We start from the raw sequence: 27,049 nt of genomic DNA on the forward strand, positions 1-27,049 counted from the left end.
TCCCATACGGTGACTGATTGAGATTACTGGCAGATGCACCACCTGTGCCCCCTACTGTGTCAACATTCAGTCTTTTAGCCACCCGGCGCTCCGCTCATTGTTCTGAGCATCGCTCCTCTGCCCTCCGTTGTTGCTGGAGGGCGAACTGCCTCCGACTGCCAAGTAGCGTCCTTCACCAGCTCCCTCCACAAAGGCCGATCTTGATACCGCTGGTACTAGTAATTGACAAGTCCACTCAGTTCCATCTCTTCTCTAACACGTTCCTGCCCAACAAAAGCTGTTTGGGCATGCGGTGGCTGGGCATGCGGGCTACATGACGTAGCCAAAGCGGCCTTGCCTGCCGGAGAAGCTGACATATAGGACTGCGTCCAGATCTTTTAAGGATTTGGGAGCTCATACTCTTAGGTTTTTTCGGTAAAGTCACGTAGGTAAAAATAAACAATAATAAATAATAGAAATAATAATAGAAATAAAATAATAAATCACGACGTTTCGGAGGCAACACAAGTCTCCGTCATCAGGTGGGACCGTCACTGCTAAATTTACTGTATAAAGTGAGGCAAAATTCCAAGTGACAAGCTCTTAAATACAAGTTAACTTAACAAGTTAACTTAACTTGTATTTAAGAGCTTGTCTCTGCACAGACACGTGTAATGCTGCACTTACTCCACAGATGATTTTACGTGGCTCCACAATCACAGACTCTGCAATTTTGATCACGTTCTGAGCTTCAGTTGTTCCCTCCTGCGCATCCATCAGTTCCTTAGACTCTCCAGTGGACGTATCCAACATTTCTTCTTCTTTCTCATCATCAGCAGCAGAACTATTTTCGTCTTCTGATTGTAGGGTGTTTACGTGGAATTGCTTCACTGAATGCATATCTTGCCGCGTTTTACCATCACGGTCTGAGGTAGGGTTCAATGTAAGATCAGAATATAGGTTGTTGTCAGGATGTGTATCAAGGTTTTCATTGACATTACGATCGAGGTAACGATAATCATTAGGCCTAAGGCTGCGATCATCGTTGTTTTTGTCAGGGTTGGGCTCATTGAAAGGGCCTATATCGTATGTATGGTCATTGCCAATGTCTGTAATACTGTCTGCCTCTGAACTGAGGTCATCATCTTTACAGTCTTGTTCAAGATGAGGAGGGTATCTGCTATCATCAGTGCCCAGTTGAGAGACAAGGTTATCATCTTTACTGCCTTGCTCAAGATCAGGGTAACTGCTATAATTAGGGCCCAGATGAGAGACAAGGTTATCATCTTTACTGCCTTGCTCAAGATCATGGTAACTGCTATCCTCAGTGCCCAGATGAGATCCAAGTTTATAATCTCTACTGCCTTGCTCAAGATCAGTGTAACTGCTATCATCAGTGCCCAGATGAGATCCAATGTCATCATCTTTACTGCCTTGCTCAAGATCAGGGTAACTGCTGTCATCAGTGCACAGATGAGATCCAAGGTTATCATCTTTACTGCCTTGCTCAAGATCAGGGTAATTGCTATCATGAGTACCCAGATAAGATCCAAGGTCATCATCTTTACTGCCTCGCTCAAGATGAGAGTAATTGCTATAATCAGCGCCCAGATTAGAATCTGAGCGAATGTCGTCATCGGTGTCAGGCCTCTGGTCAGAACAGTTGGAATGAGATCCATCGACATTCGAGCTGACATCGCCTTGTGGAGGGTGGGAGTAGAAATCGAGGTAAATGTCTTCTTCGTCGTTCTCGTCATCGTCGTATGGTTCAGCGTGAAGTTCTTGGTTAAACTCGGCCACAAGAATCCCGGGCGGGACTTCCTCTTCTCCTTCCTCTTCACATGTTTGCCCATAAAAGGGAACTGAAGAGTCGGCGAACCGCTCAGGTTCTGAAATTGTGAAATAAAACAAGGCTTAAAATCTGGACACAGTGATAACGCAGTAATGTCGATATGCAGCACCGGAGCGCATTGTAAAATAATCGGAGGTAACACTTTAACCAACGTTGAGAATGAGAAGATTTCTGAAGACAACTCGTGGAGCTGCATTAAATTAACGTTAACGGATCGAACAGTTTCATCCACGTCTCTTTGAATGGCCACTCGTGGTGAAACCGGGTCCTAAAGTGTAGCCAGTTGATGGTTTCAGCCCGGTCACCTATTTCCTGCACAATATATAGCATGTTAAATTTGGTTTTGTAATTCATTATCATGAGCCATGATATATCCACTTCTGGATAAAGGACTTCCTAAACCGTCACCATCCTTCATGGTCTTGCGATGCAACCGGCACGGTGGAGAGGGCACCACGGTGGCAATCTTAACTACCTCGCCTGCTATATAGGAGGTCATGGGTTCGATCCCAACCGACCCCTGTATATTTGGAGTTTGCATGTTCTCCTCGTGGTCGTGTTAATTTTTCTCCGGGTTTCCCGGTTTTTCCCTTCACATTTAGAAACGTGCATTTATAGTATTTGGCTGCTATAGATTTCCACGCGATAAGCCACTTCATTGAGCAATCATTTGTGGCCAAGTCGCTTCTGAAAAAGAGCCATATAGTTCATTGGCCCTTGCCTGGTCAAATAAAAAGTTTAGTTTAGTTCGGCTGCCCTTCCAAGTGTGGTGAGGGTGCAACTCGGGCCATCATCCCTTCTTTGCATGTAAATTAAAACTTTACACGTGAATTCACAACATGGAACTTACAGTGAGGGAAAAAAGTATTTGATCCCCTGCTGATTTTGTACGTTTGCCCACTGACAAAGAAATGTTCAGTCTATAATGTTAATGCTAGGTTTATTTGAACAGTGAGAGACAGAATAACAACAAAATAATCCAGAAAAACGCATGCCAAAAATATTATGAATTGATTTGCATTTTAATGAGGGAAATAAGTATTTGACCCCTCTGCAAAACATGACTTAGTACTTGGTGGCAAAACCCTTGTTGGCAATCACAGAGGTCAGACGTTTCTTGTAGTTGGCCACCAGGTTTGCACACATCTCAGGAGAGATTTTGTCCCACTCCTCTTTGCAGATCTTCTCCAAGTCATTAAGGTTTCGAGGCTGACGTTTGGCAACTCGAACCTTCAGCTCCCTCCACAGATTTTCTATGGGATTAAGGTCTGGAGACTGGCTAGGCCACTCCAGGACCTTAATGTGCTTCTTTCTGAGCCACTCCTTTGTTGCCTTGGCCGTGTGTTTTGGGTCATTGTCATGCTGGAATACCCATCTACGACCCATTTTCAATGCCCTGGCTGAGGGAAGGAGGTTCTCACCCAAAATTTGACGATACATGGCCCCGTCCATCGTCCCTTTGATGCGGTGAAGTTGTCCTGTCCCCTTAGCAGAAAAACACCCCCAAAGCATAATGTTTCCACCTCCATGATTGACAGTGGAGATGGTGTTCTTGGGGTCATAGGCAGCATTCCTCCTCCTCCAAACACGGCGAGTTGAGTTGATGCCAAAGAGCTCCATTTTGGTCTCATCGACCACAACACTTTCACCCAGTTGTCCTCTAAATCATTCAGATGTGCATTGGCAAACTTCAGACGGGCATGTATATGTGCTTTCTTGAGCAGGGGGACCTTGCGGGCGCTGCAGGATTTCAGTCCTTCACGGCGTAGTGTGTTACCAACTGTTTTCTTGGTGACTATGGTCCCAGCTGCCTTGAGATTATTGACAAGATCCTCCCGTGTAGTTCTGGGCTGATTCCTCACCGTTCTGATGATCATTGCAAATCCACGAGGTGAGATCTTGCATGGAGCCCCAGGCCGAGGGAGATTGACAGTTCTTTTGTGTTTCTTCCATTTGCGAATAATCGCACCAACTGTTGTTACCTTCTCACCAAGCTGCTTGGCGATGGTCTTGTAGCCCATTCCAGCCTTGTGTAGGTCTACAATCTTGTCCCTGACATTCTTGGAGAGCTCTTTGGTCTTGGCCATGGTGGAGAGTTTGGAATCTGATTGATTGATTGCTTCTGTGAACAGGTGTCTTTTATACAGGTAACAAGCTGAGATTAGGAGCACTCCCTTTAAGAGTGTGCTCCTAATCTCCGCTCGTTACCTGTACAAAAGACACCTGGGAGCCAGTAATCTTTCTGATTGAGAGGGGGACAAATACTTATTTCCCTCATTAAAATCCAAATCAATTTATAACATTTTTGACATGCGTTTTTCTGGATTTTGTTGTTGTTATTCTGTCTCTCACTGTTCAAAGAAAACCTACCATTAAAATTAGAGACTGATCATTTCTTTGTCCGTGGGCAAACGTACAAAATCAGCAGGGGATCAAATTACTTTTTTCCCTCACTGTAAGTTACTGATTTAGAACCACCAATGGCGACGAGTGTTGCTTGCCCTTCATGCTCACTGGAGCAGGGAGATACTTTGGCAGCAGTAATATTTGAATGGAAAAGGCCCTGTCAGCACAAATCTCCATGTGACATCATCGTGACGGGTTATTTCCAGAAAACTCTCAAAGGCTGTTGTTCGTGGGCAGGACTTGCCATGAGAAGTGGGCTAAAGTGGTCCGTCCCCAATTAGAGCAGCGATATGTACAATTTACGCGACTCCCCACCCACCTCGCACACTGGCTTGTATCGTCCACTGAATGGCCGCGAGGTATTGCTCTGCTTGGCAATACGCGCTCAGGTGGACCCACACGTGACTGTCGGGAAGAACGTCCCTCAACGTTGCGACGTCCTCCTCCTCCACCGCGTCGCAATTGAGCAACACCACGCTGCGAGGCGGCGCCACGGCACGCACCAATGCCTCGGCCGGCACGGGCTCCTGCCGCAGCGTTCCGAGCAGCCCCGGGGTGAGCACTATCACCTTGCACGGGCAGCCGCGGAGGTGCAGCAGGACCTGCCTGGCCGGGAAGCGTGACGGACGCGGCTCCTCGTACCCGGTGCAATCACTGGCCGGCCCGGAGGCGCCCGGCTTGGGACGCTCGGGCGTCGGGTTTGTGGCGGCGGCGGCGTCGTCGTTTCTGCCGTGAACCAGCAAAGTGGCGAGCACGGCACCCAGAGGGCACGGCTCAATCTGGTGCGCTTGCAGATAGCCCGAGGAGATGAGGAGGCAACACAGATACTCACTCCACTCCGCCCCGTCCTCCTCATGAAGTATTAGCACCTGGCAACCTGTGCGGCAAGGAAGCGGTCACGAGAGAAAGTGCAGAAGAAGCGGCAGCAGAGAATGCAGTGGGCAGCAGTGTTTCCCAACTCCAGCCCTGACCACACTTAAAAAGCCCAACTTTATCAGAATTCAAAATCGTGGTTTGCACGATTATGCATTTTGCCTTATACAACATATGACAAAAATACTCAGTTTCCTCATACACTTTGGCTTAACCCACTTGTTTGGTTGCATCATCATCATCACCATCATCACAGTCCATGGGCATATAACCCATAGATGTCCATTGCACATTTCGTCATTTGTTTCCACTTTCCTCTGTCTCTGTCCATTCATTGGCTACCACATTCTCCTCCCCCCCTCAACTTGCTTTTAAGGGATTACATCTTGAATCATTGCCTCACTTGATGCAGCTAATCCGGCTGTGACGGTCCCACCTGATGACGGAGACTTGTGTTGCCTCCGAAACGTCGTGATTTTTATTTTATTTTTATTAATTTTGATGTTTTACCTACGTGACTTTACCGAAAAAACCTAAGAATATTGTGCAAATATGCTCAAGTAGTGCCACATCTTTCTGGTACCAATCCCTTATGTCAAGTAATTCTCTGTTAGGTCTTCCTCTCTTTCCGGTTCTTTCCATTCTTCTGAACAACATGCTTATATTTTTTATGTTGTTGTCCATCCTATAGATGTGTTCAAATAGTGCCAGTTTCCTCCTCATCATTGCCTTTATCATGTCACTCTTTGGGTCCAGTTTAAATGCAGTATCCTTCTGTAGGAATATCGAGTGCCAATATCTTATATCTGTCAGTCGTTTTCATGGCCAAGTCTCGCAGGCATACAAAGCTGTACTGAACACGCATGCTCTCACGATGTTCAGATTGGTCTAATAGCTGATTTTATTGCTTCTCTAGATGCTATTGAAACCTGCCATTACTTATCTTTCCTTTGAGATCCTCGCTATTATGTCTTTCGTGCAGCCATTGTCCCATGTCAGTAGACTTCCCAAATATACAAATTCCTTATATGCACACTCTTGCTGCTTCCTATTATTAACTTAATTCTCAACGTCCTTCCTTCCGAACACCATTATCTTTACTCTTTGGTTCTTTCGGTAAAGTCACGTAGAAAGAAAACAAAATACAATAACTAATGTTAGTTATTTTATTTTATTTATTAGTATTTTCTTTCTACGTTACTTTACCGAAAGAACCAAGGAGTAATTCCTGCAGTCACGAAAGCTTCAAATTAAGTTTGAACCATTATCCGTCTTTTTCACGTTAATCCTCAATCCTGCATCCTTTCCTGACTAGTCAGCATATGAACACTTTCCTGCAGTACTACGCAGCTTTCTTCCATCAGATCTATGTCATCCGCGAATCTCAGGGGTTTTTTTCCCTTGCACAGATATTGCTGTGCCGTTGTCATGAATGGCATCCATCGCTCTTTCTGTTTGGGTTGCATTATCTTCAATGTCCTCTTGGTTTATACTTTTCAGCAGTTGACAAATTAGTGTTAATGTTAAAAGTTATTCAGTATACGAAGTTTAAATATACGAATGAGGCTCTAGGAACGCATCTACTTCGTATATTAAGGTATAACGGTATAGCGTTGTGTGTAAATGAACAGTGTTTATGGATTTTTCTTTATGCCATGGGCTAGGGCCCATATTGGGCTACAGAGCTCGCTGAGTGGTGACCCCCGGTGGGAGACGTGGTGGGTTCAGGGAAATACTGAGATATGTGCTACTTTCAGACATCACAATGCATCAGATGATTGTCGTAATAATGATTGATTGAAAACCCGAAATTATAACAGCAGCCAATTAGAAAGCATACCTGTCAACTCATACGGTTTACCCGTATTATTGTACAGGGAAATTGAGTTTTCAAGTCCATACAGCGTACAGCCGTTTCAATACGGGCATATTATTTATTTGTATATTTGTGTTTCTCCCTTGTGATGGGACTTTGTAGGACGAACGTTGAGATTTATAAGGGCACGGGGTGACCAATAAGGTCTGAATTGCTTTGTAATAAGGTAGGCACTGATAAGGGGTTGACAGGTATGTGAAAGGGACTGAAATTGGAAAACATTTAGCATCAAGTCAAGTCAAATGTTTTACAGTATATATACGTGGCGCCTTTCTGGCAAAAATCTGGCACTGTGTGTGGTCGGTCTTGGTGTGGTCTGGGACTATTGTTTTTGCTGTTTTGCTGCCTTTCCCCAAGTTTGCATTTGGTGTGGACAAATCGGCAGGAATTTATGAATTTGTGCAATTTGTACTTCTCTCCAGTAATTTATATTTATTTATTGCGACTTGCTTATATTGTCTCTATCTTGCTCTTAGATCGTTGTTTTGTATTGTTTGTTGATATAACTCGTTGACCCACCGCTACTGGACATCTGTAAAAAAGAGGTTCATAGCTCATCGGATTCCTCCAGTCTAAATTTAAATTCTAATTCTCATATACTATCACAGCATTCGACAGTATAAATACTTAAATCGAAGCAAAGTAACTTTAATGGATACAGATACCCAATGGTGGAGCCAGGATTTTCAGGTAGGGGGGGTAACCCCTTCAGCAATGAGAAATGATAGAGTTGTTAGTAAGTAAAGGACTTGTCCCTTGCTTTTTATTCGACGCGTGTGCGGTGATGGTGCAGCCATCGATCGAGGGTCGAATTCGAACCGCGTTGTGTGATCGCTGAAATTTTCCTTCAGGGAAGTCGTGTGCTGTATACGCAACTGCGCACAATTCTGCGTCACTTATAACTGCTTTGCCGTTACTTATTCGCAATTATGGACTCATACTATTTGTCCTATCATCTCAGAGTCCCTGGCACGCAACAATATGCTACAGTGTCAGCGGGGGTCGCAAAAAGCCGATTTATTACGAATAACCCCCAATGATCGAAATTAGATATTTGATCGGATCAATGGGGGGGGGCACGTGCCACCCCCCCCCCCCAACCGGCTCCGCCAGTGGATACCCAAAGATACCCGAGATATGAGAACCCCACCATGGCAACAGTAGCAGCATCTTAAAACGTGGACTCTCATTCACTTGATCAGTAAATCAAAATACTCGACGATGGGCGACATGTGAAGCAGCTGTAAAGATCTGCATCACCCTTACACGTAGGCCTCGGCAAGGTAAGGTAATTTACCCTTTTTACCGGGTAAAAGGGTAAAGGTAAAAGGTGTCGACATGCCAAGGGGTAAGGTAAAGGGTAGGGTAAAGGTAGTTCGGAAGAATTACCCGGTAGGGTAAAGGTCGCGCGAAGTATTACCCGGTAAATACGGTGCCTTGTTTACCGCTAAAAGCTCCGTGGCGCAGTCCGTGGCCTCCATTTAATAAATAATCTTTTTAAAAAAACTTTTTTAAAAACACGCTTTAATGAAATGTGCTAGTAATGGCAGAACTCCACGACTCCAGGAAGTGGCCCCGAAGCTTGCCATAACGTAAGGGGCCGTGGCCAATTACAGCCAACCTCAGTTTACCGGGGACAATTAGACCCAAGCCGAAACATAACATATAAACAAGTAATGTTTTAAAATGTGTTTTATATTTTTTATGATAGAACATAGTGTTGTCATCAGTATGACATAAGTATACCAAGTTTGCAGTCGATACCACATTGGGAAGTGGGTTAAAATTGAGTTACAAGATTTGAGGACACAACAACGACAACAACAACAGACAGAGTGAATTAAAATAAAGCGTGTAAAATTGGAATAATCGAGAGTATTCTATATGGATAAAGCGCTCTACCTCGCATTTACCGTTATAAACCTTTTTCATGTGTAGTACCCCAGTAATTACCCTGTATAACACATAGGCTTTCGCGACCAATATTATTCATAATATAGGTTTTTGGGTCAGATCGCGTTATTTATAAATGTGCCGTAACCCTCCACCACCCGACACGGCCAAACAGTAAAAAATGTGTCACGTTTTTCAAAGGACAAAATAATTCACTTCTTTAGCCCACCGGTGTGCTGAAGAGAGAATCGACTTTTAAAATGCCGTTGATTCTCTCTTCAGCACACCGGTGGGCTATAGAAGTGAATTATTTTGTCCTTTGAAAAACGTGACATTTTTTACTGTTTGGCCGTGTCGGGTGGTGGAGGGTTACGACACATTTATAAATAACGCGATCTGACCCAAAAACCTATATTATGAATTACCCTGTAATCGGGTAATTTGTATGAGGTAAGGGTTAAAGGTAGGGTAAAGGTAGGCTCGTTGCTTTTAACCTTACCTGCTAAAGGGTAAAAGGTAGGGTAGAGTGATTGTATTGTGGTAAGGTAAAAGGTAAAGGTAGGCTTGTTTTTTTTTACATTTTAACTTTTACCTTACCTTGCCGAGGCCGACTTACACGTAGCTCAATAGCACGGCGTGGTGAAACGAATGCACGTTGACCAACGGAGAGTGATTCACTTAGCACTTAAAATAATTATGGAAACATGTAGGCCATGGAATGCTGGAAAGGTGGTCAGAGATGGTAAAATTGATAAAGTACATTTATCAAATTGTTCCAAAACCCCGACTGCTGCATGCGACATCGATTTTTTTTTTAACGGTGCATCGACCAATCGTTCGCCGACATCACAATATAACATGATAAAAGTGAGGTAACTTACCTGAATGTTCACTTGGGTCCATGTTCGTAACTACAGGAGTAATATATGGGATGTTTCCCACTCTGCCGGAAAGGGAATGACGTTGCCACTGAAGCAGATGCCAATGTTGCTGGCTGCCCTGTGAAAAAATAAATTCCCAGTGCCCAACCCGATGGTCACTCCGGTCTCACAGTGTCCTGATCAGCTTCGCTTGTTTACTGCCCGATTAAAATGTGAATTGGATACATCATTGTCACAGCGGACGGACGGGCCAATGCGTGCGTCTACTACCAGAGGCGAGCTCGTGTGGCCAGCCCGCAGAGCCGGCCCTCACGGAGTGAGAGAGGCACTGTAACCCGGAACTTCCCCATTCGATGCAATTCGAGGAACACATTTGACCATTTTACAGCAAAGCAGCAAACGCTTGCATGATAACCTGCTGACACTTCCCGTTGCACAAACCCACACACGACATCGGACTAACAGGCGACCACAATTGCAGCACCCAAATGTCAACGGACACTGAAGGCACCGACACATTATGGGAACTCAATTTAAGACTTTGGCTGTTAAGTTTGTGTGTGTGTGCTGCTTGGTGGCGTAGAGGTTAGCCCCCCTGCGCTATGAACCTGAGTTCAATTCGCTCTCACGGCCAACACCAGTGACGATTATCTGAACATCGCCACTGGGGAGACAAAGGCGGTGTCGCGTGGTGTTGGCCACCCACCCCCTCGTGTACCGTTCCAGCCTTCATTGGTGCTCGCGAACAGCACTTGCCCCAGGAGTCTGTCTTTGTGCTGCTTGCATTTGTGAAAACGTCTCTAAACCACAATGTCGTCATAAGCCATGATCCACTGCTGAATAAAAGACTCCCGAGTCATTGCCATCGTGGTCCTGATCGTTTCAGCTTGGGTGCTGGCCCGGTGATTTGGTCACAGACACAAGTGCATGCCGATAAGAATCACCTTTATAACGCACACATTGCATTCGTCCAGCATGCCCCACAGCTTGCTCACGCTTCACATTTCCATTCAACTGCGCGTTACTACATACTACACACACTCTGCTCATATATAGGAGCCATTTAAAAGTGACTAAAAACTGCACGTGGACGGACCTACATGACCAACATTGCTACGGATGGTGCTTTCACAGTGGCGCAATTTCGACAGAGGCAGCCATCCCGTGAGGTATGGTGCTGGTGTGAGCCCACGGATTACCGTAAACATCAACAGGGCTTTGGAGTGGTTGCACTCCTTCACTGGAAGCAAATTGCAGTTGTCCCAGAAGTAGCCATGTTCACGTTTGTCTGGTCTATAAATAATCGAGGCTGCATTTAAATCGGCTGTGGTTTCCGCAGAATTACTACAGTAATGCCCTTGTCAAGTTGATTATCCAGAACCCACCGATTCACTCACCGGTGTTCAGTCACCTCATCACTCTTCTGCCACTACTACCATAATTGCCATGAACTTCATTATTCAATTCCACCACCTGTGTTAAGGACTCAGTCTGCCAGTCTGTTTTTATCTCATCCACAGAGTTTAACAACCATACTGCAGGTCACAACACTCCCCTTTCTGGTTCACTCTCGTCTTTTTCTCCTCAAAGCTCCTTTAACCTTGCTCATTTCAAGAAACACGTCGATTTGTTTTTGTATTTTCAAGGGGGATCCGGGGCTGCTGGCTCTGGGTACTGAACCACCATGGCCCGAGTTGAGTGCGAGAGGCTACCGCTGGCACATGAGGCTCACGGGCCTCCCAAGATTTACACTCCCAGACCCACGAGGCCAACCCTGTGGTTGGACGCCGACAACTCTGACAGTGTTGTTTGTTACTGGCCGCTTGGCGTTTTTGACCTGTGCTTGGCAATCGTTTAAAATAACACTGACATACGAGTGCATCCGCTTCTCCAATTTAAGTTCGCTAAGTACAGTGCGAAATCAGTTCAACATATATGTGACACTGTGAATGGTAGACACCACGGTCTGCATGCGTTACGCTGGGTTTGTGCGCGTGTACGGGGCCACAGCCTCAAACTCTCCTCGCCCCGGAGCCACATTTACAACAAACGCAGGTGTCATTAGCGATGTGGCCATCACGGGTAAAGTGATGAACCTCTGGTTTATACACCAAGACAGGATTGTCTGGAGATATTCGATGAATTTCCCAACAAGATATCCACCAGATACTACCGTGAAGGAAGCTACAGCGTAGGTAGGCGATACAGTACAATGCAGAAGTCTGTAATAACATTGAAGCGGTTTACAGTGCTGAACTAGTGGTCGAAATTTCACGTTCCTGTGGCGGGGAAGAGTCTATCCAAAGGACAACTTTACTTCCCCACGAAGTGGTACATATTTTAATGACCACGGAGTGATCACGGCCTGAATCAGCCAATATGGATTTAGATAGCGTGTACAGGGTGCAGCGCTAAATAACACACAACTGTCAAAGAAAACCCTCCCAACTCACCAACAATACTGTCATAGTTTATTATCTAAAGAACCTTCCACACAAAGTCTCAACAACCATCACAAACCGTACTGCACACACACACAGTATTGATGAAAGACAGACATTTTGATTGCACTCGAAAATGGAAGGAGAGTGCGAGTGCACACCAAAAGTGGGCCAGGTTTGTTTAATGTATCCGGTAGAAGTAGATCCCTAAGAACAACCCACAGAGGACAGGCAACTACAGCACTGGCGACACAGGGGAGGAAACCATTGCAGAGTGAGCGCGGGGGTGCGCGCAACTCTAGCCGAGCCCGATGTTCCCCGAGTAGATTGTGAGGAGCAGCATGATTGAGAAGCCCGTGAGAAGGCCAAGGTTCTGAATTCCGAAGGTAACGAGGTTGTTCTTCTCCTCCCCGTCCTCTTTGCTCACCTCGTTCATTTCTGGGAACTGGGTTCATGGTGCGATACGTTCACAAGCACGCGCTCGGGTCAGCACCGCGGTGACGCAACGCAGCCGCCAGCAATGCACACGCCACGCAGGGTGACTGGTTATGGGCGCACCTAACGGGGTTGATTGTTTGAAGGATAACAAGGGGCAAGTTACCACAAAACAGATTTTAAAAATTGTTACAATAATGATAGTACTTTCCTTTTACATCACGCCATTCATGCTAATAGCATCTCATAACGCTGTACATTAAATGAGGACCAATCCCATATACAGCCACTACCAAGCAAATGAAAACCCTACTGTCAAGCAAAATGAAAAGTATATAAATAAATTAAGAAATGGCACCAAAACAAAAAGCAAAACAACAAACAAGTTATTACAACAAAGATTTTAGTCCATGAGGTCCGCACATCCCAGACCACAATCCCAACTTCCCAACTAAGCCAGGAAACCTTCACAGGAAGGGCGGTGGAGTGCCTCTTGCGCTTACAAATCAATAATTAGATACTTCTGAGGGCAAATGTGTGTTGGAAAGCTTGACAACAACCACCTATGCGTGTTTACGATTGTTCTCCCTTGTTTGTAAAGGGCCTTCGCTATTCTGAAAACCAAGACGCATTCTCTAGAGCAAAAGTAACGGATTTCCTGTGGGCACGCACCATGTCAGCCAGGGAGATGTAGAGAAACATGCCTCCTGCCAGCGCAAATATCCAATTGTGGGCAAAGTGACTTCCGGCCACGATGCCGCACACGAGCCCCAAGTAGCAGCTGCACGCCGACAGGAAGTTGAAGAATAGTGCTTGCTGTATGCTCATTCCGGCGTTCAGCAGAATCACAAAGTCACCTGTGATGGCAGACACAACCGCCAAAATACCCAATTAACAGGCGCACACAAAACTACAGTGGAAATGATTGTGCATTTTTAATCGTGATGGCTGAGCACGGGCCCAAAATCCCAAAACAACTAGTGACCAGCAACAAACAGCACTCTTAAAGTTGTAATATACAAGAGTGAAATGCTTCTTGAATTGAACTTGGCAAAGTAGATGATGGTGATGGGAGGGAACTCTGCAGTGGAGCAGCGCAAGGGGAAAAGAAGAGTGTTGCGATTTGATATGACGGCAAACATAAAAGTTAATGAACACTCATTTATTGCGGCTGCAATGCAAATGATTAATGCAAGTTTAATAACGTTTCTGCTTTCCTTTAATGCTTCAATTGCAGTCCCTTCGTCTCAAAGGAAAAATCTAAAGTGTTGATGCTGGGATGTTAGACGTACAGTATGCGCAAACTTAATCTTTTTTTACTTTTTAACAGTAAACCTCGGAATGGAACACGTCCCAGAGGAAGTCTACCGCAGAGGTGGAGCGATTAAATCATTGTGTGCAGGTGCTGGAGTATATCGCCACATGTGAGAGGTGGTGACGAGTTGGGAAGGCCTGCATCTGGCAGTGGTTTGACCCTGGCTGATGATAAGTATGTGATTCCGCAAATTGATGTAACCGACGACAAAATGGCCGCTGCTCCACCATTGTGGCAACTCTTCGAGCCACGACGCCCGTACCCCCTGCAACTGCTTCCTCCCCAGGCAACTCCAGCTGGGCGACCCCTCTCTCTCTGCTTTCAAGTCTCTCCTCAAAGCCTTCATCCCCTCTTCACCCCCCGTGCTTTCAGACCTCCTCGCTTGCTTCTTCTCTTCCCTTGCTCAAGTCTCCCTTGCTTGTTCCGGTTACCCAATTTGTTTCCGCGCCCCCTGAGACGTTTGTTACATTACGGGCACGTTTTACGCAGACGTTGATGTCGTAATTACATGATAATTTCCACTTGTAACGAGCCACACGATATTCACTCACTCTCGTGGAGAGAGGACTCGGTTGCACAAGGAACCACAGACAGGTGGGAAGGTAACCACGCGGTGAGCTGGCGATATCACTTGCCGGTCTGCTCTACGTTATGGTGTTATCAGTCATTTACCGTATTTTCCCGCATACGCATATAACTCGCAGACTCATATACCCCGAAAAAATAGCGTTTTGTGTAAAACAAATTTCAGATAACCCGCACCTCCATATACCCCGCATGCATTCATATATTTAACGTCGTTACTGCAGCTTAATTCCATCATATTAATACGAAGTTTACATTTGTAAAACATTCCACCATCAATTGTTAACATTAAAATCATAACGTGCACAAAGTTAACAAACTAACCGGAAACGAGTGAACTTAAAACAGTAAAGAACAGAAGTAAATATCCAATAAATAAGTAACACATAACTGGTAGATAAGTATAGTTTTAGCACTGGTAGATTGCGCACTGCGCAGACAATAGTGGCACTATGGTAACTCCATTGCCTCGCCCCCACCCCCTCTCTCTCCCCCCAGCTGCCCCACCTCTCTCTCCCCCCAGCTGCCCCAACCCCCACCTCTCTCTCCCCCCAGCTGCCCCACCCCCCAACCCCCCACCCCTCTCTCCCCCCAGCTGCCCCAACTCCCACCTCTCTCTCCCCAGCTCTCCCGTCGCCGGTAAACAGTGCGCGCACTTCAAACATTGTCGTTTTATTGTACATACAATTCATTTAAAACGTGATAACATGTGCAATTTTAGTGTGAGTGGTTTATTCAGCAGTGCTTTAGTCAAAGGTAAGTGTTGCATAGTGGATAGTCCTACCATGAAATTTTTTTACATGTCACACGTGTAAAATATTTTTGGGATAGCCCGCACCTCCATATACCCCGCAGGGTCTTGTTTTGTTTATAAAAAGTGGTATACCCCGCGGGTTATATGCGGGAAAATACAGTAGTGAGTGTTTACATGTGTGAGGAAACCGGACCACCCAGAGAAAACCCACGCATGTGAGAAGAAAACACACTATCCTGTACAGATGGAACTGGTGCAGTCTACATTTTTGCTGTACTGTTTTCTCCTGGCGAGCCAGGGTACGGCACCTCTTTGACGCCCACGGGAAGGGAATTTCACAACATTTGTGCGATCTACCAACCCTCGCTGCGTCCACAAGTGCTGGACTAAAGGCCACGTGCATAGCCACCATCGCCCGGCTACATGTAACGTTTAAATTATCTTGATGGCTCATAACAACAATACATCTCCACGAGTGCACAGGCGTCAAGGCAGTGCACATGGGGATGCAGAAGCGTGGGACTCACCCAGTTCGTGCGGGAATTCCTCGCATAGGATGGCGATGGACGTGCTAATGCCCTGGAACACGGACACCGTGAACGAGGCGCCGATCGCCAAGCCATCGATGAAGTTGTGCAGCCCATCGCTCAGGGTGATCATCCACGCGAGCGTGCCGATGCGCGAGTAGCGTGTCCCTTTGAGCCAATAGCACATGCCCTGCGACACCTGCGCCTCCTGCGGAACATGGAGTTTCGTGATTCACCGATCCGGTCTGATAGTAGCGTTAAAAATAGCCTACGTGACATCAGAATCCGAGTCGTTATGTAGACTAGAAGAATCTGATGAGCTATGAAGCTCATTTTAATATGTTCAGTCAGGGTGGGTCAGAAAGTTACAACAACAAATAATGCAAAAACAGATATGAGTGCAAAGTATAGGAAAGCTAAGCCAGTCAGTATATCAAAATAAATAAGGTACAAATTGCATAAATTCCAGCCGATATTTCAACACCAAATGCAATCTTTGGCAAGGCAGAAAAAAACAAAAGAGTCCCAGACCACACCAAGACAACACAGTCCCTCAATAAAATTGCACATTAAAATCTAACTATCGATACATGGGTAAGGATCAAAGTTACAGATCACATCTCTTAAAGTCTCTCTTCACAATGTAAGCCAGAAAACTGTAAAAAACCAAAACATCCGCAATCCATTAACAGTACAGTGCAAGCTCTTGTCAGCGGTTTACAGATCAATAGGGTCATGGGTGAGAGAATTCATGTGTAATAAGAGCCTATGTCCGGCTCACGTGGTGATCGGCTCTGCTGGTCCTGCTTTACAGCCAATGGGGGGAGAGCCTGGGAGCATGGCCCTGGCGTGATCGAGGGGTGCCAGCTAGGGTGATTGGTTCTGCTGGTCTTGGCCTCAGCCAATGGGAAGACAAGTCAGGGGCGTGGTCCCGGGAGTTGATGGGGAATCTAGAAAATTCGGCGCAGGCTACCAAGGATTGGCTGGAGCGTACCACGTGACCCAGGCATTAAATAAGGGGAGAGATGAACGACACGTGGTCAGACGAAGAACGAAGGAAGAGAGGGGCCACGCGCGAGCGGGGCTCCGAGTGCCACGTGGCGGTGCGTCTCTTGTGGTCTGTCTGCCCACTTCCCGTTGCCTGCCAGCAGCGGGGAGTACTTGTGAACTGGAATAAATAAAAGGACCGATTCCACAAGTCGTCTCCAAGAGTATTATTACACATGGATAAATGGAATTTAACGTTGAGTGTCTAAACACGCGAGGGGGTATGTAGTGTGCGGTCCTGATGATGTATTTACTGCATTACACGAATCACAATGAGCTCCCAGTAAAAAAAAAAATGTCAATTTATAACTGTTAAAGCTTTTTTACCCAGGAAATCTTCAGTCGACTCTCTTTCCAGAGGGGTCCTGCCAAGTTTGCACCAGTTAGGGGCGACACTTGCTACGTCTTTCCCAATCAAGTAATTAGCAAGTAATGTTTAAAATTTGGCGAACTTGAACCACGACGCCAGCACACAGGGGCCTACGATTTTCGAATTACGTCACGGGGCCATTAGCATCCTCCGTGAAGCGGACGACGCGTGCACCTTACGCCCCGATTCCACAACAATAATCGGGGCGGCCGCCGGGGTTCGAACCCCGAGCCTCTGCAACAAGTGGAGAGAGCGCACAGCTGCTTGGCCCGGTCGTGTATAAACGTGCGGCCGGGTACCTGCACAGAGAGGGAGCGGCTCAGCATGACCTCGTTGGCGTGCTCGTGGGTGACGTGCGTGTGATGCCCATGGCCTCCCCCCGCAGGGTGGAGGGGGTTCCCATTGGACTGGTGCTCCGTCCCATCCTCGATCGCCTTCAGAGTCTCGGTTGCACCGTCCTCGAGGTCTGGCTGGCTGCTGTAGCACTCGGCTCGGTTAGGCGGCCTCTGAAGAATCCGCAAGGTTCACAAGTCGAAAAAGTCAAAGTTAGTTCGTGCTCAAGTGAGCACTGAAACGGTGCTCGTCTCCTGTTTACAACCCTGAGCCAGTGGTGGAAATTCTGCAGTCCTATGGTGGGGGCGAGTCGATTCATAGGACAACCAATCTTAACGTCCCCACAAAGTGGTGCTCACGTCATCGACCCTGGCATGAACGATGGGCCGAGTCAACCCGGAATGATGAGTTGAACTCCTAACCTTCCGATTACGGTCGACTAACTCTACCACAGAGCCTCCTGGCCGGACTCAATATTTACACATCGTTCCCTCGTCCGCAAAATATTTGTTAAAGATGTATTTTTAATGTTATTTTTCTTTGCCTTTGTCGTGCTTATTCATTAATGAAAATTACCACAAGAGAGATAGGACTTGGTGGTGTGTGTATTACACACGCAGAATGGTGATGTCTCGTGACATGCCAGGCATGAAGGGGGACCAATCCTGTGGCCACAATCGTGCCTTTTGCCATCAGCTTGTGCACATCACTGATGTGGGACGTGTCAGCTTGCTGCGGAGAGCCTGGGGCCTATCATAGGAGCCTGGAAGCTCTGCCACTCCCCTCAGGGTGACCGATCGGCATAGGAGCCACTCCACGCTCGAATGAGAAGGTGAAGACGTTCACCTTTGTGGGAAATCTTTAGGATCATTTATTAGTTTGCTTTAATAGAATGGCCAGAGGTGATGATAGCTTGGGGAGGCCTTCATCTAGCAGTAGATCACGGCTGACGATAAATATACGAGGAGCAGGTGGTGGTGTGGTTGGATTTGCATCGCTGAGCCAGGCCCACTCTGAGTTTCCCATTTTTTGAGCGAGAAGTGAAAAAAAACATTAAAATTTAGATTTTTTTTGGGCCGAGAATATTTCCACTTTTTCTGTCTTAGACGTTGGCATGGTCGTCAATGCAAATTCCTCTCCTGCTTTGCTCTTTAGCATGCACAACTCTGAAGTTCTCATGCATAAAACTTAACAATCCACATACTCACTACACGTTCTTTAAGAGCAAGCCCTTTTTTGAAAATACATAAGCGAAGAGTGTCACACAAAGGTTTTCACTCAAGGTACTCAAGGTAGACATCACCTCGTCTTTCTGCTTCAGCACCATCTTGAGAATCTTCTCGGCGAAGAAGAAGAGATAGAAGCCAGCAAACACAACCGCCGACTTGTAGACATAGCCGTCCTTGACTGGATCCAGCCCAAAAGCCTGAACGCACACGCCAATCACGGTCACCAGAGGGACAATCGCCAAACGCACCAAGCCACAGCACAAGGCAGTTTAACCCCACACAATACAATTCGAGTCCATTACGCAACAAGTGTGTGAAATGCCTGCCACCACAGCGAAGGAGGAAAATAATAATGAGATGAAACTAAAAGACAATGTCCCTCTCAACCGATCTTTTTTAATTTCTGACCTCTGCTTGTGACAGTTTGGATGACTGCACCATTTTCCACGGGAGATGAATGCCCTTCACATGGTCTACAACAGAGGCCGGGCACACTGATTCGTGAAATTCATCGGCCTCTTCTGGAATCTTGAGAGTGGCTGCACGTGATTGATGGCAGCAGAAAACCCCTCAACCCTACCTTCTCCCGGGGTTGGGCAATATAATAAAAAATCTAGATAACCAAGCCATAAATATAAAGGCATAAAATATTGAAAAAAATTATTATATGCAGCCACGAATTAATGTAACGTTCTAACCCATCTCTACTGGACATCTGTGAAAAAATGCTTCATAGCGCATCGGATTCCTCCAGTACGAATACATATTTTGATTCTGAATAGTATTGTTTGATTCTGAATAGTATCAGTTTGGTGTTTTAACATCTTAACACCTGTTTTGTTGCCAGAAAAACCTATTATCATATTTTGGTACTGGCAAAGGAGGTCCCATGATGTAGATGCTCACCCGAGCTCTCATTACTCTGATAGTGCATTGTCTTTGGGCTGTACGGTTTTTGGCGTCCTCTGGTCTAACACCGTTTGAGACGAGGCTCAAAAGAAAGCTGTCTCTGGTGTGGACCAATCAGTTTCAAGGACAATGCGTACATTATCAGAGTATGTTTTTTTTGCATTCTGACCACAAGCATTGTGGTTAATACACACATGATTCATTGTAAAAGGTTTCAGTTTGGTGTTTTAACATCTTTACACCTGTTTTGTTGCCAGAAAAAAAGGGGGAAAACCTATGATCATATTTTGGTACTGGCAAAGGAGGCCCATGATCTGAATAGTATTATTACTTAAACAATGAATCAGAGGAATGAAAGATGTTGGGAGAGGGAACGTGCGTAGCTGCAAAGTGAAAAACTGCCCATTTTTATGTAACGTGTAATTCAGCCATTATTCAAGCGTTGCGACATCTCAACTACGTTCCCCCAGAGGGTGGGGAGACGTGGGCGGTCTGGACGATGTCTGCCGCAGGAAGCCGTGCGACCTGCGCAACTTTCGGTTCGTAAGGTCGGAGCGGTGACGCGGTTTAGCACAGCCTGGGGGGGGAGGGGGGAATTCTCCACCCATAGAGGGATTCATCATTTAGACAACTCCGACTGCGCCACAATCCACACAACACGGCACTATCTCGTACTCGTGCACAAGCCACCGTTCCTCATCCTTGCATACGAGTTCCAATGTAATTTCGGGTAATTACCTATATGTGTGTGTATCCTGTACGGGGGGTTGTGGCGCAGTGGTTAGCGTGCTGCGCTAGGAACCCGGCGACTTGGGTTTGATTCACGCTCTCAGTCAACAACATTGCCGATGATCTGAACCGATCCTGTGTCTCCCCTTGGTCGACTCTGCCTCAAATGAGTAACTGGTGTGGTGTATAAACATCGCCACTAAGGAGGCAAAGGCGGTCACCAAAGGCGGTCACCCACCCCCTCGTGTGCCGTACTGGTCTAACAGCACTTGCCCTAACAGTCTGTTACGACTATACGGAGGATCTGTCTTTTGGAGGTGCTGTACAGTATACTGTATAGTGAATAACTCGGCCAAATGGCTCTGTGGTAGAGCGAGTGGCTCGCAATCGGATGGTTGCGAGTTTAAATCCTGGTAGGGGGTTTACCCGGCCCATCACCCATCTCTGGGAGTGATCATAATGGGTGCCGCTTTGTGGAAGTCTTATGAAGAGATTTGCCGTCACCATAAAAGTGTGAAATTTCCACCACTCTTAGGAGATGAGCACTGCGCTCCTGTACTCATTTGTGTTGGAAATTACTTTGACTTTTTATCTACTATCAAATAAAACAAACTGGGATGGCGTCTGTATGTTGGTCAAGATAAATCGTTGAGAACATCACTCAACAGGGTCTTCCAGATGTTTTTTTTTTACACAAGCATTTGTTTCGACATTATAAACCTAAACTGAGTCTCGGCTGTTTGCGTTTCATCAGCAGCGCGGCCAATAAACTATCGCTCCTTGGCAGCAACTGACGCTGTTGCCAAGTCATCCACGATCACTGCGGCTGACAACAGTTGCATTCAGCAGGGGGCAGCACGAACGTATAAATGCATCACTCGCTTCCTCCGCTAGCGGCAGTGATGTCGGTTAACAAACCGGTAAGGGAGTCGGTTTCAATTGCAAAATAGAAATCCCAATAAGATGTAAATAAATGAAGCAAGTCCTGGTGAAATTCCTTACCCCTCCGCTGCAGTAGATGGACAGAAAATATGGAGTGTGTGTGAAAGTACCTGAGCCACAAACTACTCCTCAGCGTGCCTAGTAAGGCGATAATGGATCATACTTGCAAGTACTTTACATTTGCCAGCAAGATGAGGAGGTAGCTGCCCTAGCAAGTTACAATACGCTGAGGAAAATGCCTGCGGAACCTTGTGGTCGAACGGAGACCACACAAGGCATCCTTTAAAATCTGTGGAACCCGCAAGTGGTCCGAGTCGTTACAAAAATGCCACCATGCAAAGCAGCCTGCACACAATCCCCACCGTCTCAGAAATTTGCTTGTAAGGCCATCCCTGCTCGGAACTTCTCCTGGTCTCAGGCTACGGATCACTTTCCACACCTCCTCAGCCGATATCACCACAGGCAACCACTCAAAGTGGGATGGCGACTTCCTCCACACTATGCTCTGAATCTGGTTACCAGAGTTCAATTCCCGGCCACAGCTAACATGAGTGGAGAGTGGTAGGTGAGAACATGTCCCAGCCCCCACCTCCTTCACTAACATGCACTGGCCAGCGTGATCAAGGATGGTCAAACAACCTCCACACTGACAATGGGGAAGCCTTCCTCCAGCAGTGGATTTAGAGGGCTTTCCATTGTCAATAATATACGTGTCGTGTGTTGGAGATACAAACCCTAACCCTGAATAATATTACGGTAAAATAAGAGTATCTCACCGCTGCCATCACTAGACTATGTACAATTTATCAAATGAGCCGGAAGACATCGATCGTGATCTAGCATCACCTAACAATAAAAAAAACTGAAGTTGCACTTTTAAAGTCACCATAACTGCATGAAAGGTTTCTTGGCATTAATCAGCAGAATGTATGCAGCGTGCACCCGGGGCCTGTACTAAAATCGGCTGCCCATGCGGGTGGGCGGCCGCACGCACGCACGGATGCGTGACAATTGTCGCAATGTGCTGTTACCACGATTCTGTCTGCCCAACCCCAACGCTCCCCAATCACTACAGCACACACCGTCCTCCTCCTCCCTTGTCACCAGGAGCACAATTCTACCGTGTGGATGTTCTTATACCACTGCCATAGTCACGTTGAGAGTCGACCATCAGACACGGGCTCGCGTTCGCCATTTCGATGCAGATTTTAAACCGGCATCTCAGATTAATTCGACTTGAAAAGCGCAGAGCAAAGTGCAGAGCGGAATAATTTCCATCAACATGTCGTGGGGTCACGAAGTTACTGCAGTCCTTTGAAAATGAGAAAACAATTGTTGGTTTTTGTTATCTATTGTGTGTTCTAATCAAGTGATTTGTATGCCTTTGTGAAGGCATCCAGGATGCACTACAGGTCTTCTTTCGAACGGACAGTGATGGCATTGTCATCTGCATACTGGAGCTCCATGATGGAAATGGTGGAGAGTTTTCTCTTTGCCTTGAATCTGTTGAGGTTGAAGAATCTGACGTCTGTTCTGTACAGGATTTGGACTCCCTGAGGCAGATTTTGGCCTGTGAGGTGGAGGATGGCAGCAATGAAGATTGCAAACAGGGTGGGCACAATGATGCAACCCTGTTTAACCCTGTTTAACCCTGGTTTCCACGAAGGATTCCGTTTCAACACTACTGTTAATGAGCTCTTTTGATGACATGATGTCATGTAGCAGTCACAGTACCCTAGTGAATTTGTCAGGGCAGCCGATTTTTGACAGAATCAGCCAGAGGGCATGACAGTTAACAGAGTCAAAGGCTTTTGTAAGGTCTATAAAGGCCATGTAAAGTGGTTGCTTTTGTTCCCGGCATTTCTCTTGCAGTTGTCGTACTGTGAAAATCATGTATGTTGTGTCGCTGGATGGGCGAAAGTCACACTGATTCTCGGAGGATTTCTTCTGACAGGGGTAGGAGTCGGTTTGCTAATATATCACTATGTAACACGATTTTTGTTTCTGGGTAGTAAGTGTTAATTTCTAATTGCTTATTACTCAAAAGTATAGAAAATGGCTATTATTCCCCACAAACTTTGCTTTTGTGACCAGAACTTTACGTGAAGAAATTACACACATGCACACGTTTTCTCATTGAAAATAGATAAATTTCAAAATATCATTGTCCTGGTCACAAAAGCAAAGTTTGTGGGGAATAATAGCCATTTTCTGTACTTTTCAGGCATAAGCAATTGGGATATAACACTTATTACCCAGGAACAATTTTTTTTGTTACACAGTAAATATTTTCCCGGTGGTAGACAGGAGGGAGATGCCTCTGTAGTTCCCACAATCAGCTTTGTCCCCCTTTTTAAAGATGGTAACAATCAGCGCATCCCTAAGTTGTGGGGATTTCCTTCTTGTGCTGGATCAAGAGCAGATCATGTACAGAACCGAGAAAAAGTTTGTTAACCGCAATCATAATTATGGAAATTCCATAGTTTTACCACTTCTGTAATCAAAACCGGCCTTTTCTTAAATATCCAATAGGGTTTATATTAACCAATTCCATGTATTTTGAAACAAAATGATATATGAATTAAACATGAGTAATTAAGGATCAGGGTATGTGAAAAAGTAAATGAACCCCTGGTTTCATAGCTCAATTACGGGAATAATTAGAATCAGGTGTTTCAATAATGAAGTTCTTCAGGGGTGAGTTTGAGAGGCCCCACCCCATATAAAGATCAGGAACAATGCGAGTTTGGTCTTCATCATAACGTGTGTGGACACCAGTCAAGCCATGATAAAACTAAAACTCTGAGGACCTCATAAAAAAAGTTATTGATGCTCATCAGTCTGGAAAGGGTTACAAAACCATTTCTAAGGATTTGGGGCTCTACTAATCCACTGTCAGACAGATAGTCTACAAATGGAGAAAGTTCAAGACCACCGTCACTCTACCCAGGAGCGGTCGTCCTACCAAAATATTTCCAAGAACAAACCAGATAAGCATCAAGGAAGTCACAAAAACCCAAGAGAAACACCCAAAAATCTGCAGGCCACTCTCGCCTTGGCTACTGTGAGTGTTCATGACTCAACTATCAGAAAAAGACTCATCAAGAATGGTGTTCATGAAAGTATAGCAAACAGAAAACCACTGATCTTCAGAAAGACCACGTCTAAAGTTTGCCAAAGAGTACATACGTGATCCACAAGACTTTTTGAACAATGTTCTCTGGACAGACGAGTCCAAGGTAGACCTTTTGGCCTCAATGAAAAATATTACGTTTGGCGAAAACCAAACACTGCTTTCGAACAGAAGAACCTCATCCCAACTGTCAAGTGTTGTGGTGGGAATGTGATGGTTTGGGGCTGCTTTGCTGCCTCAGAACCTGGATGGCTTGCCATCATTGACCACTATGAATTCTGCATTGTATCAGAAGATTCTAGGGGAGAATGTCAGGCCATCCGTCCGTGAGCTGAAGCTGAAGCAAAAGTGGGTCTTTCAGCAAGACAATGATCCTAAACATACAAGCAGATCTACAAAAGAATGGCTGCAGAAGAAATCGCTGAGATTTACAATGGCCTAGTCAAATTACAAACATAAACCGCATCGAAATGTTGTGGCAGAACCTGAAGCGAGCTGTCCATTCAAGGAAACCCTCAAATATCACCGATTTTAAGGAGTTCTGTAAGGAGGAATGGGCCAAAATTCCTCAAATCCGATGTGAGAGACTGACCAATGATTACAGGAAATGCTTAGTTGCAGTCACTGCTGCTCTAGGGGGTGTCACCAGTTACTGAATCTAAAGGTTCACATACTTTTTCACACATGGTTATTGAATGTAGGAATCATGAGGAAAATTACAAGTTTTAAGAGTATTATGTTTTCGTGTCATTTGTTTAATCAGGTTATCTTTATCTATTATTATGACTTAGATTACGATATAATAACATTTTAGGTTTGAAATATGTAAAATGTGAAAATCCTAAGGGGTTCACAAACTTTTTTTTGGCACTGTATGTGGTGTAAGAGCTCTGACCCGCCTTCCTTTAAAATTTCCGCTGGAATCCCATCAGGACCAGCGGCCTTGTTATTTCTCATCTTCTTCCATGTCCTCCTTTATGGGTCACTGATGAATTTGGTCAATGACCTCCATATCAGTGTTCTCTCCACTGAAATTTGATTCATTCACGATCCTTCAGCAGCTTTGTCCATCGTTGGAGCTAAGGGGGTTTAGGCCACGGTAACTGGGTCCGTATGTTGCCTTGGCGGCGTCAAAGACGCCTCTGGTATTACCAGTGTTTGCCAGCTGCTGGCTCTCCGGTGCTCTCCCTGTCCACCATTTTGCTTTTAAGTTCCCACACCCGGCGTTGGACATCCACCTTCAATCTGGTGTAAGTCTCTATTTTGGCCTTGCAGTTTATGTCATTCTGCCAGGCACAAAAGGTTCTTCATTTTGTGCCGATGAGCTGTTCGATTTCAGTGTCACTCATCAAACCAGTCCTTGTGCTTTTGATCTTAGAGCCAATTGTATTCTTGCAGGTGTTGAGGATGGTGGACTTGAGCATGCTCCAGTGGTGTTTTGATATGATCAGGATATTCTTGGGGAGTTCTTCACCAAGAACAGTCTGGAGGTGTTGTATTCTTGATTATTTCAGTGGAAGTGTTGTAGTTTGCTGGTATCACTCAGATTCTGAGTCTAATGGACATAATGCAGCGGATGAGGTGATGGTCTGTCCACCAGTCGTCTGCACTTGTCATCGCTCTTGTGATATTCACATCATGAAAATCCTTAGCTCGGACAATGACAGTTCACGAGATGCCAGAGTTTGGAGCAGGGATGCATCCAGGATGTTTAGAATTTGTTTTTCTGATGGAAGTCGTGTTGATGATGATGAGGTCAAGTTACGCACATTTGGTAAGTAGTAGAACTCCATTTGAGTTAATATTGCCCACACCTTCCTTTCCAATCGTGCCACTCCAAAGGTTGTGGTCCCAACCAACCCTGGCATTAAAATCCCCAAGAAGAATGATCTTGTCTTCCTTAGGAATACATTAGAGTATTATAGCCAAGTTAGCATCGAAGGTACCCTTTACTTCTTCCTGTGAGTCCAGAGTTGGGGCATAAACACTCAACTGTGGCCATTTGGTTGTTTGTAAGCTGCAGACGAATGGTCACGAGCTATTCACTGATGCCCATAGGGAGTTCGGAGAGGTGGCTGATGAGCCTGTTCTTAATAATAAAACCAACTCCATGGTTCCTGGGTTCATCAGCAAGTTTAATTTTCCAGAAGGTGTAGCTGCCTTTCTCCTTCAGTTGCCCTTCATCTGCCAGTCGGATTTCGGAGAGCGCAGCAAGATCATGAAGATCACAGTTAATTTCACAGGTTTATCACTTGTTGCACTGTCCATCCGGATTCACACGTTATAGGCTCCAAACTTCATTTTTCTTTGTTTCTGACCGCAAAGAGGTGATCCCACTGGATGCGCTAATCCAGTCAAGAGTTATGAGGCAGGCAATTTTCTAGCCCCTTCCCATGTTGGGGTGGACAGAGCGGTTCCTAAAAAGGGCTGCTCAGTCATGGGTGCAGCTGCCAAAAAGCTCTATCTGCCTCTGACCACGAGCAAGACGACGGACTCAAACACCCACCCATTGTGTGCTAGTTCCTGGCTATGAGCTAACA

General features: G+C 45.8%; 1 protein-coding gene across 4 annotated transcripts in view; it reads right to left on the reverse strand.

The window, feature by feature from the left end:
- Positions 1-12,161: 12,161 nt before the first annotated feature.
- The window catches only part of SLC39A14 (solute carrier family 39 member 14), a 56,257-nt gene continuing 41,369 nt past the window's right edge, over positions 12,162-27,049 (reverse strand). For all 4 annotated transcript variants that reach the window (XM_078875564.1, XM_078875563.1, XM_078875565.1 and 1 more), the window contains exons 5-9: positions 18,871-18,993; positions 17,534-17,740; positions 15,818-16,025; positions 13,309-13,493; positions 12,162-12,646 (exon numbers count right to left, since the gene is read on the reverse strand). In XM_078875564.1, coding sequence (XP_078731690.1) covers positions 12,500-12,646; positions 13,309-13,493; positions 15,818-16,025; positions 17,534-17,740; positions 18,871-18,993 — 870 coding nt within the window. In that variant the 3' untranslated portion in view covers positions 12,162-12,499. The remainder of the gene's footprint in view (positions 12,647-13,308; positions 13,494-15,817; positions 16,026-17,533; positions 17,741-18,870; positions 18,994-27,049) is intronic.

This window comes from Lampetra fluviatilis, chromosome 41 (assembly GCF_964198595.1).
Source record: "Lampetra fluviatilis chromosome 41, kcLamFluv1.1, whole genome shotgun sequence".
In the NCBI taxonomy this organism is placed as follows: Eukaryota; Metazoa; Chordata; class Hyperoartia; order Petromyzontiformes; family Petromyzontidae; genus Lampetra; species Lampetra fluviatilis.